Below are 12,323 nucleotides of genomic sequence, written 5' to 3' on the forward strand. Positions count from 1 at the left end.
CGCCATGCCAGAATCACAGAGCTTGTTTTGTGTTTCTGAAGAGGACAATCTGTTGATGCAACATATTGGTGTTCTTTTCTTTCTTTCTTTCCTTTTTTTAAATGAAAGCGTTGATAGCCTCTGAAATACTGGGCCAGTCAGATTTGAATAATGTAAAACAAATAATCTTGTGGAAATCAAAATGAAATGTCGACAGTGATAAGAGCTGAGTGTAGCAGACCGCATCCTTTCAACATGTGACAGGTGTGGTGTTCTTGTCCTCAGTGACGTGTTTTAACAGTTATTGTGAGTTCAGGTAAAATGGGAAGCAAGTTTGAGCAACTCATGAGGTTTAAAAATGTTTAGCAAGAGCCTTAACAAAAAAGTTTACACACATATCCCAGGGTGTACAGGGAGTAGAGAGCGGGAATGAGTCAACAGGGATGTGGAGTAAAGAATGAGATTTTCTAGTTTGTTTGGTCAGAGGCTGAGCTGAACACAAGTTTAGGCTATATGTAATGGTGAATAAACCCGCCAAGTGGATCGTATGTACACTTAGTACATAAAAATGTATGCATTTGCTTTTAGGTTAGGCTTAAGGTGCAGCGTCATGGTTTATGCTAGCCTAACATTAGATTTAGATAAGATTAAAGTTGCCAGAAAAAAAGAAATGGTTCCTTCTAGAGATATTAAGTCATTGTTGCCTTTAGCTTCTTAAAAGACTTCTTAAAAGACCTGCTATCCAAGGTAAAAGTCTTTTGCTTATCCCACTGTCTCATTACATCTTCCTTCAGTTCCAGCTTACAGGCATACCACTGTGAGCCCGCCTGAACTCAATGTGGTTGTTGTATCTCAGGTAAACTGTAAATTCATACAAGCACTTATTTTCTTTGGTTAAGTACTTTCTATCTAACATAGACACACATTCATATTCCGATGGACGACCTGTTCGACCAGGTAGAGTAGGCCACCCACTGATTGGGAGGTTGGTTGTCAACTCCTGGCTGCTCCAGTCTGCATGCCAAAGTATCCTTGGGTGAGATACTGAACTCCAAGTAGCTCCAATGTGTTTGTCAGGTTATGAAACATGTATGAATAGGTGCTTGTATGAACATATGTGTGAATGGGTGAATGTGTCATTTTGTATAGAGCCCTTCAGTAAAGTAGAAAAGTGCTGAAAAAAGAACCAGGCCATGTATCATTCCTGTGTGGATTATTAATAACCAACTACCTGATCTAGTCTAAAAAGACCTGTGATTGGCCAGAGTCTCCCATCATTGGCTAGATTTTTATCAAACCTGAAAGCAGAGCCCTGATGTGATGCAGGAGCCTAGTTTCCACTTAGACCAACTTGGTAGCATTACTTACATAATGGCGAAGGCTTATTATGGAGTTTTGTCTATTGATGCCCAGAATGTGTTGTCAGCCTAAAGGTGTGGGTTGTGAAGAAAGACCCTTCTACTACCAGAGATGGGCAGTAACGCGTTACTTGTAACGCGTTACTGTAATCTGATTACTTTTTTCAAGTAACGAGTAATGTAAGGGATTACTATTGCAAAAACGGTAATTAGATTACCGTTACTTTCACGTAGGAACGCTGCGTTACTGCGTTACTAAAACCGTGATTTTTTGCGAGAACGTCTCATGACAGTGACGTAAGCGAGTGCGACGTTCGTGACAACAGCTGTCTGCAGATCATAATATAGCGAGTGCGGGACAGAGTGTAGCATGCAGCGTTTAAAGCGTGGAAGTACCGACCTTATTTTGAGTTTGATTCCATAAAAAGTGACAAAAACATTAGTGTCCGTTGTGCATGGGAAGAAAACTTCTTTTTACAGCGAAAAAACCCCTAAACTTCCAAGCAAGCACCGAGTGTACTACGACGTAATGTGAAATTCACAGAGAAACTCGCGGATTCTTCCACTGACCGCTGCAGCACACCTGCACCAGGGTAAACCTCCGCCTACCCCAGTCCTGCTTTACAGGTGAAAATAGAGCAACAGGACCGCTAGTCTTTGACTTTATTTATTTTCTGCTGTGTTTTATTTGCATCTATTTGAAAGAGTGAGTGTAAACACAAAAAAATATTTTATTTTATGTGCTGGAATGTGCAGAAAATAGGTTTAAATGTTAAACAAATTTCTTCCAGTCAAAGAATGTTGCATATAATTTAATTTTTGCTTGATGCATAAAGTTAAAAGATTATTATAAGATTTACATTTACAATAATTGATTACACAGCAGTGGAGAGTAGACTTTATCAAAGTAGATGTCTTTCTGAAAGTGCTGTAACTAAGTTTAAGAATATAATCCACCCACTGTTATCATCTTCAATGCCCTGTACCAACATAGAGCAGAGCAGCTATCTGAACGCTACTCCAACAGAGGTCGATTATCTTGTTAATAATTTTACCTCCTCACTACGTACGACTCTGGATACTGTAGCTCCTGTGAAAACTAAGGCCTCAAATCCGAAGTACCTGACTCCGTGGTATAATTCTCAAACACGTAGCCTAAAGCAGATAACTCGTAAGCTGGAGAGGAAATGGCGTGTCACAAATTTAGAGGATCATCATTTAGCCTGGAGAAATAGTTTGCTGCTTTATAAGAAAGCCCTCCGCAAAGCCAGAACATCTTACTATTCGTCACTGATTGAAGAAAATAAGAACAACCCCAGGTTTCTCTTCAGCACTGTAGCCAGGCTGACAAAAAGTCAGAGCTCTACTGAGCCAACCATCCCTTTAACGTTAACTAGTAATGACTTCATGAACTTCTTCACAAATAAAATTTTTATCATTAGAGAAAAAATTACCAATAATCATCCCACAGATGTAATATCATCTACAGCTACTTTTAGTATCATCGATGTTAAGTTAGACTCTTTTTCTCCAATTGATCTTTCTGAGTTAACTTCAATAATTAATTCCTCCAAACCATCAACGTGTCTTTTAGACCCCATTCCTACAAAACTGCTCAAAGAAGTCCTGCCATTAATTAATTCTTCAATCTTAAATATGATCAACCTATCTCTAATAATCGGCTATGTACCACAGGCCTTTAAGCTGGCTGTAGTTAAACCTTTACTCAAAAAGCCATCTCTAGACCCAACTGTCTTAGCTAATTATAGGCCAATCTCCAACCTTCCTTTCATATCAAACATCCTTGAAAGAGTAGTTGTCAAACAGCTAACAGATCATCTGCAGAGGAATGGCTTATTTGAAGAGTTTCAGTCAGGTTTCAGAGCTCATCACAGCACAGAAACAGCTTTAGTGAAGGTTACAAATGATCTTCTTATGGCCTCTGACAGTGGACTCATCTCTGTGCTTGTCCTGCTAGACCTCAGTGCAGCGTTCGATACTGTCGACCATAATATCCTATTAGAGCGATTAGAACATGCTGTAGGTATTACAGGTACTGCACTGCAGTGGTTTGAATCATATCTATCTAATAGACTCCAATTTGTTCAAGTAAATGGAGAGTCCTCTTCACACACTAAGGTCAATTATGGTGTTCCACAGGGTTCAGTGCTAGGACCAATTCTATTTACATTGTACATGCTTCCCTTAGGCAGCATCATTAGAAGACATAGCATAAATTTTCACTGCTATGCAGATGACACGCAGCTCTATCTATCCATGAAGCCAGGTAACACACACCAATTAGTTAAACTGCAGGAATGTCTTAAAGACATAAAGCCGTTAACTTTCTGCTTCTTAATTCAGATAAAACTGAGGTTATTGTACTCGGCCCTGAAAATCTTAGAAATATGGTATCTAACCAGATTCTTACTCTGGATGGCATTACCTTGGCCTCCAGTAATGCTGTGAGGAACCTTGGAGTCATTTTTGACCAGGACATGTCCTTCAATGCACATATTAAACAAATATGTAAGACTGCTTTCTTCCATTTGCGCAACATCTCTAAAATTAGAAATATCCTGTCTCAGAGTGACGCTGAAAAACTAGTTCATGCATTTATTACTTCCAGGCTGGACTACTGTAATTCATTATTATCAGGATGTCCTAAAAACTCGCTGAAAAGTCTTCAGCTGATCCAAAATGCTGCAGCAAGAGTACTGACAGGGACTAGAAAGAGAGAGCATATTTCTCCTGTTTTGGCTTCCCTTCATTGGCTTCCTGTTAAATCCAGAATTGAATTCAAAATCCTGCTCCTCACATACAAGGTCTTAAATAATCAGGCCCCATCTTATCTTAATGACCTTGTAGTACCATATCACCCTATTAGAGCACTTCGCTCTCGCTCTGCAGGCTTACTTGTTGTTCCTAGAGTATTTAAAAGTAGAATGGGAGGGAGAGCCTTCAGTTTTCAGGCCCCTCTTCTGTGGAACCAGCTTCCAGTTTGGATTCGGGAGACAGACACTATCTCTACTTTCAAGATTAGGCTTAAAACTTTCCTTTTTGCTAAAGCATATAGTTAGGGCTGGACCAGGTGACCCTGAATCCTCCCTTAGTTATGCTGCAATAGACGTAGGCTGCCGGGGATTCCCATGATGCATTGAGTTTTTCCCTTCCAGTCACCTTTCTCACTCACTATGTGTTAACAGACCTCTCTGCATCGATTCATATCTGTTATTAATCTCTGTCTCTCTTCCACAGCATGTCTTTATCCTGTTTTTCTTCTTTCACCCCAACCGGTCGCAGCAGATGGCCCCGCCCCTCCCTGAGCCTGGTTCTGCCGGAGGTTTCTTCCTGTTAAAAGGGAGTTTTTCCTTCCCACTGTCGCCAAAGTGCTTGCTCATAGGGGGTCATATGATTGTTGGGTTTTTCTCTGTATTTATTATTGTGCTATCTACTGTACAATATAAAGCGCCTTGAGGCGACTTTTGTTGTGATTTGGCGCTATATAAATAAAATTGAATTGAATTGAATTGAATTGAAAACTAATAAAACAAGTTTTAAAAAGAGACTTTTCCATTTGATTACATTTTGTATGATGAATTATGCAGAAAAAGTAGAATTGGGCTGAAAGATCTATCGCTTTATCACCTATTCAGGTTGTAAATCGTGTTTTTAAAAAGTAACTAAGTAACTAAGTAACTAATTACTTTTGAAAATAAGTAATCAGTAAAGTAACGGGATTACTTTTTGGGGGAAGTAATCAGTAATTAGTAACTGATTACTTTTTTCAAGTAACTTGACCAACACTGTCTACTACACAATCCATAAAGTACTGAGATTGAACCTAAACCTTTAGTTAGAGGCCTGACAGCCAGACAAAAGGCTGAAATTCCATGCTTGTGGCTTTTTCAAACTCCCAAGACTTCAAGTAAATGTTGAGACATAAACTGAGAGGGGATAGAGTTTGACCGCAAACAGAAAAGCTACCTGAGTAATGTCTGCTGTCTGTGTCATGTAGCTGGATGGGAAATCTGCAGCAACTTCATCATGCTATCAAGTGAATTTGGACCAAATCTCTGAGGAATCTTTCTAGCACAAAGAATTGAGACGGTTCTGAAGTCAAGGGTCCAACCCAGTACGAGCAAGGTCTACCAAACAAAGTGACCAGAAGTGTAGAAGTACAAAGCAATGGCAGCAGTGGAGGGTTTTATGAATTTTACTGACTTTATATTCTCAGAGGCAGGGCCTAAACAGAAGGACTAAAAAAAAAAAAAAATGCACAAACTGACACAAACATGAAGAAGAGTGACCTGTGTTGTTCCACGTATTTTTGTTACTTTTGCCTCTAGTGAGATATAGACATGAGTATGCAAAGCTCTGCACAGCCCCCAAGGACTACTTACCCACAGTTTAAGCTGAAATCATCAACTACTTTTGTCTTTTTCAGAATATGAGACAGGAATGATTTTTTTTCTATTTCAGAAGGTATATATGCTGAATTTAATGACTGACATGTCAGTCTGATTAGTGAGTTAGCAATGTCGGCCAGCAAACTTTCCCAGTCTGCAGTTGAAGTTAAAGCAAAAATGTCTGGAAGATGACTGACTGAGAAATACCAAATAGAAAAACAAGACCCAGGAGACCCTTGAGCTGAAAAGGAAAGAAAATGTCCTGCTACCTTCAGTGTCTACAAATAAAAAACTTTAAAGTAGAAATGTGACTGCACCTGCCACCTTTATATAGATAGATAGATAGATAGATAGATAGATAGATAGATAGATAGATAGATAGATAGATAGATAGATAGATAGATAGATAGATAGATAGATAGATAGATAGATAGATAGATAGATAGATTTATTTTTATTCATTCTGTTGCTGATTTGGAATTCTGGCATATCCAGGGTTAAAGGTTCAATTCCCTCTGGGACTGTGCATGCTTAAAAAAGGTTCACTCATGATAATCTAATGTGGCTTGGATAAAAGCATTCGCACATCTCTGTTTCTGTAACTGGACTCAGCTACAAGCCTTTTATAGCGCAATCGATGGGGATAGGCGTCTATATATATAAGGCAAATGAATATAAATATTTGGATCTCTTTTTTGCTCATACCATTTGGCAATATTACATCTCAGCACTTGCTCTCTCACTCATAAATTTCCATCTCTCCCATCCCTCCTCTCTCGCCGGGTTTCCCACGGGAGGTGCCAGACGGCCAGTAATTTGGTTGTCTTGGCTCGTCTGGAGTAACACCTGCCCCCTCTCTGGGGAGGGAGAGAGCCTTTCAGCCAGGAGCACACATGTAGGCTACCACTGCCTTTAGCTGCTGACCATTGGGTCTGTGTGCATGCGTGTGTGTGTGTGTGTGAGAGAGAGAGAGAGAGAGAGAGAGAGGGAGAGAGAGAGAGCAAGTGTGTGCGCGTGCAGTTTCCTTCTATGAATGTGCGTTTATTTTATCATGCACATGTGCAAACACACACATGACTGTGTGTGTGTGTGTGTGTGTATAGTAGGCTGAGTTTTCATCTGTATGCTAAACTGGATTTGCACTTGTTTCACCTTTCATTTTGTGTGTGTGTTTGTACATTATGCACATTTTTATGTGAGTAGGCTAGAGTGTGTGTGTGTGTGTGTGTGTGTGCTCTCAGACGCCCAGAAAGCATCTGAAAGCTTGCACTACATGCATGCTGAATGATTTGCATGTACACTTATGTCACTCCGATCGTGCGTGTACGCGCGTGCGCGTTACGTGAGCCTGACGTCATCAGGCCAGTAGGCTTTTCTTCATTAGGATAAGCTGAATATTCTAACGGTGGCTAATAACATGTCCTAGTTCTCTGTTACATTTCAAAACCTCAAAACTTTTTGGAGTAAAGTAAAATAGAAAACGTGCTTTTTCTTTTCAAGTATTACCTTTTTAATTAAAAATAACACCGAAAATATGAAAAGTTTGTCCATTAGAAACCAGCTGTCACACAATACCTCTACTACAAAAGATCTGCATAAAGCAACAAGTAGCCTACACAACCCTGAAGAGACAAAAAATCTTTGGATAGAGGATATGTTTTTTCCCTTTCACTATAAAATTACTTATTGACGTTTCCTAACACAAAGCAGAGACAAATAAATAACCCAATTAATCAGAAAATAAAATAATAATCAAATCAGCGCATTGAAGATAATATTTTTTTTTCAAAATAATAATTTTTTGGTTATAGCAAATAAATAAATAAATAAGACAAAGAGGTTCAGCTCTGAATCGTATCCCCTTGGTGGTTTGAATTGTTTGACAATCAGTGTCGATGAAACAATTTTTCTTACTTATTTTCTTTTCTTTAGCAGCCCAATTCTAATTCACTGAGAAACCTCTCAAAAATGGGAAACAAATTCATGGGGCCACTAAACCCCATCTTGAAGTGCTTATCGTTGCCATCGATAGACAGCGGACATGAAAAATAATAACAAACAAAAAACAACAACAACAGAAAAAAAGCATCGAACATACATCAAACGAATAAATTATGCAATGGATTAACAGAAAGTGCCATTTCTGAAGAACACCACCACTTTCCAAGTTCAAATTCACAGCCTAAAATATAGAAGCAACAAACCATTATACATTTATACAAAAAGACGGCAGCCTATGATATCAACATAAATAAATTAGCCTTAAATATTAACACAATTAAATAAATAATTCCATACACTTTAGGGAAAAAAAAGCATGATTAAGGTCACAATTTTATATGTCATAAGTGGCACTTACGCATTGAAATGTTTTTTTTTCTTCCTTTATGGAAAATCTAAGCTAGATCTAAAGCAGCTATGTCGTTTACGTCCTTTCGTTCCGATCGGGGGGAAAAATACCCCGTGTTTATTTTGTTCAACCTCAAAGTGACACAGTGAGGGGAGCATTCAGAAATCTATTCATGATATTAGATGAGATTAGGCTAATATCATTTTTAGATGTTTATTAAATGTGAAGCAAATTAAAAGAACCAGAATCTTCTTGAATTTGTTGAATTTGTTGCAGCCCACGTGAACTATTATTATTTTTTTCTATCCTCCACTGCATCACTTTCGGGAAAGGAAGCATGAATGCCTGCGGGGGCTCTTCCAGACCCCCCCCCCCCCCCCCCCTTTTACTGAATATCGGAAAAAATTATTCTCATTATTGCATCCAACGGCTCAAAACAACTCGGCGCTTGCTGCTTGCAGTGAGCGATCTGGACTGAAAGTTTAGGCTCCCGTAACTTTTTGCACCGCTGCCACTACATCAATCAACACTGGACTCACACAGAAGGGCTCAGCTCACCATTAAAGGTATGGCAGAGTGTCAGCATCCGGGGAAGTGATGCTTTAGTTTGGATGGAGATGATGCTGGGCAGATTTTGGGCCTTGAATTGGATGGATTTTTATTACATATCATTAAATGAAATAGAAGTTTCGGTGAGATGAAGGCAACACTGAGTCACAGGTGTTAGACCGATATATATGTGGAGCCGATATCGACATTTTTACATCAATCAATTAAGCAAGTCCACCTTAAAACAACAGTTTGTACCCCTGCAGTAGAAGTTTCGATTGTTTTTTTTTAATTCACTGCAAAATTATCTGATTACTTAAAAAAAATCCACCTTCATTTTATTCAAAGTAGTGCTTTGTGGTGTTGAAAGCTAAAAAAAAAAAAAAAAAAAAAAAAAAAAAAAAAAAAAATCTCCTGCATCATTCCACCCTGACCGCTAACCTTGCCATAACCAGTTAACTCCCAGCACGCCGAGCGAGTCCAGTCTCCCAACAACTCAACCAAACAGTTTCTCTCACATATGTGTGCGCATAGAGGGCGGAGTGGGGGGTGGGGATGGGTCACTTTTAGACATCCAGCACATGATTGAGATAGGAGATGTAGCATATAGCCAGTCTGAGGATCTCGATCTTGGAGAGTTTCTTATCTGGGGGTAATGTGGGGAGTAATTTCCTCAGCTCCGCGAAGGCCACGTTGAACGCCTCCACCCGGATCCTCTCCCTGGTGGCGTGGGCTGAGCGGTACTTGGCCGTGGCCCTCCGTCTTCTCCTCTTCTCCTCCCTGCTCAGGGGCTGCTCGGCTTTGCATTTGGCTCTGTCCTCCATCTCCGCCGGCTCGTCCGAGGCACAACCGGCCGACTTCAACCCATTGAGCATCGTCTCCGGGTCGGACTGAGTCCAGGAGAGGTCCGCCTCAGCCTGGTCCGGGCTCAGCATCATTTTTATTCTCTGGTGTTGGCAGTCCTTCTTAAGAACCTGTGCACGGGCAAAAGCAGCCATTGAAACATTAAAACATTGCTTTTTTTTTCTTTTTAATGGTCATTTTAAATTTCACATTTTACAGAGAGCTACTGTGTCACATGCGTTTGGATGAAATAAAGAACTGGATTGATTTTTGAAATCATCGTTTCTGCTGTTTTCCTGCACTCAGGCACCACTATGAGAAAGCCCACAGCGGGTGCTCCAGTCCCTCCTGTGCCTATTGCATAATAACATTAAACTCCATAAATAATGAATGGTTCAAAATTCGCGGTTAATTCACGAAAGCTTCAGGCCTTAAAAAGAGCCCAACAAATTTGAATTTCCAAGTGTCATGTTTGCAAAATATTGTTTTTTAAACGACGAAAGTCTTTAAAAATAATATTTGTTTTTAAATTAAAGAAAAAAACCTCCTTTTTTGGGAATTAACATAATCAGAATTGGCCATCTGTCACAGTGTGATGAACACATCTGCTTGGCTGAGGCCGGAGCGACTTGACAGCATGAAGGCAGGAGACGGTAAAAATAATGTTGACATCTGCTGGACACCAAATTATTGGAGCAGTTGCTTTTTTCATGATTTTTGTTAATAAAGAAAAATAGATCTACGAATTTAAAAATAATAACAATAATAAACAAATCTGAAAAAAATCGTATTTAATTTGTTTTTATTTAAAAGCTTAATTTTCCACAGAAATCTGAGACTCACCTTGACAAAGGGTTGGAGGTTTTGTTTAGGTTTTTTTTCTTGTTGGGAACTAAAAAGGCGCTCTTGAGCGGAGCTTCAACTCCAAATTAACTCATATTCCACCGGCCAAACAAACAAACAAAAAAAAGACAACAACAACATCAGATGATAATGAGACGAACATTCAAAGAAAACAAAGAAAGGAAAAAATCTTTTCTTTTCTTTTTTCTTTTTAAAAAAGTAGTTTTGGACTTTTCTCAGCCGCGAACTTGCAACATGGGGATCACGCGGGGTCAAACGTCAAGCGTGGAAATGTTTCTGCTGATCAAAAAACAGCCCATCAAAAGTCTTGAGATGATTAGGTCGGACGAGTTGGAGAAAAAGAAATAATAATAATATTGATGATGATGATGATGACTGCGGTGGTGGTGGTGATGGTGATGATAAGCGCAGATCAGTCAGCCCCCCTGTGTGATCCCAGCGATGGAGAGACAATAGAGGAGATGGGCTGATAGCGGTGAAAGTGCAGCCAGGGCTACTCGTCCGTGAGCCTGTTGGAAGATGGGGATAAAAAGAGGGACAGATAAGCGAGGCTCTCCCGTGTCAGGAATCAGCGGATCGGAAGGCGGTTCGCGGTTAATCCCCCTCTCTCTTCCTTCTTGCGCCGAGTGTCATATGCGAGATAAGATCCAAGCGATCTGGACTAATAAAGGCTCACTTCATGGACGGAGGGGATGGAATATATTTGAGGAATGGTATTGTCTAACGCCGCCCCTCCCTCCCTCCCTCCTCTCTCACCCCTCTCTCTCCCTCTCTCGCTCCTCCTCACACACACACACACACACACACACACACACACACACACACACACACACCTCCTCCCTCTTTCCTCACGCCCCTCAGCCCCCTCAAGCGGTCTCGCTCCCGTGGGAGCAGTGGGCAAAGGGAAAGCAGAGATGTGTGCATGATAAAGCGTGGAAAAAAAGGAATACTTGTCCATGTTGTGAGTTTTTGCACGTGCTCACATTTGTTGTGAATATTAATGATTATAAATAAATGTATATATGTATTTTAAATGCAAATGAAGGAGGAGGAGGAGGGGGGGCAACTTAAATGGATACAAGCCTGTAAAGAAATATTTTCAAGAATGCTTTAGAAATTGTTGCTTATTTTGGTTATTCTCTTGGATTTATGAACATTTGAAACCATTTTTTTGTAAAGAGGTCAAATTATAGAGCAGGTCGTCTGTTTTTTATATGGTTTTAATTTGGTGCTGTTGACAGGTTGAGACTTAGATTTCCCTGGCTGACAAACCTGAGTGTGTTTCACTCTGTGTTTGTCAGTGGTCTGTTGTACTAATGATTATCAAAATAAATAAATAAATAAATATTTGTTCTATTGTCAAAACTGGTTGGTGTGGAGAGAGAAAAGGGTGGAGAAGCCAGTCCAAGGATGTACTAGGATTAGGTTATAAGACGAAAACAACAAGAATCAAAGCAAATGTTGCCAGTCAAACTTCTTTCCTTTCATTTTTTCCTCACAGTGTTTAACACTCATTGAATCTTTTTTTTTTATGTTCAATTCAATTCAAATCCATTTGTTGACATCCTCATTTGATTTGGTAAATAAACAGCGAAATTATAAAAGAGAAAAACAGCACCTCAAAGAATCCTGGCTGCTAATCTACAGCAGGGGACAATATGCTTTAATTTGCTCTATGCTACTCAATGACTGCACAAATAAGTGCCCAGAGGTGTTACCAAGAAGGCCTTGATTGATGACACTTGCTTCTTGAAGGACTTTGATATTATAGAATAGCAAAGAAGCATCAGGGAGAACATATTTCCTATTTTCTCAGATATACGACTTAGAGTATAGCCTACACATCACTGACTTTTATCCAAGTTCTGCAGCTCTTTCCTGTCCCTACAAACAACAAGAAGTGGAAGTGTAGTTTAAGGCCCTCGGAGAAACAAACCTGATATCCAGACACACGATAAAGATGGATGTAAC

At 39.7% G+C, this 12,323-nt stretch overlaps 1 protein-coding gene and 1 pseudogene across 1 annotated transcript; one reads left to right on the top strand and one right to left on the bottom strand.

Moving 5' to 3' along the window:
• Window positions 1–3,530: 3,530 nt before the first annotated feature.
• LOC112843868 (uncharacterized) lies at window positions 3,531–4,417 on the top strand (annotated as a pseudogene).
• Window positions 4,418–7,239: 2,822 nt separating this feature from the next.
• On the bottom strand, window positions 7,240–11,046 carry LOC100691335 (helix-loop-helix protein 2). Its single transcript, XM_005449953.4, has 2 exons — window positions 10,332–11,046; window positions 7,240–9,619 (listed from the first exon to the last, which is right to left on the bottom strand). The coding sequence occupies exon 2, from the start codon at window positions 9,581–9,583 to the stop codon at window positions 9,212–9,214; it is 372 nt and encodes a 123-aa protein (XP_005450010.1). The 5' UTR covers window positions 9,584–9,619; window positions 10,332–11,046; the 3' UTR covers window positions 7,240–9,211.
• Between the last annotated feature and the right edge of the window lie 1,277 nt (window positions 11,047–12,323).

Source organism: Oreochromis niloticus, linkage group LG23 (assembly GCF_001858045.2).
Source record: "Oreochromis niloticus isolate F11D_XX linkage group LG23, O_niloticus_UMD_NMBU, whole genome shotgun sequence".
Taxonomy (NCBI): domain Eukaryota; kingdom Metazoa; phylum Chordata; class Actinopteri; order Cichliformes; family Cichlidae; genus Oreochromis; species Oreochromis niloticus.

Coding starts and splice junctions, on each gene's coding strand:
- LOC100691335 (XM_005449953.4), bottom strand. CDS start 9,583: ATGATGCTGAGCCCGGACCAGGCTGAGGCGGACCTCTCCTGGACTCAG.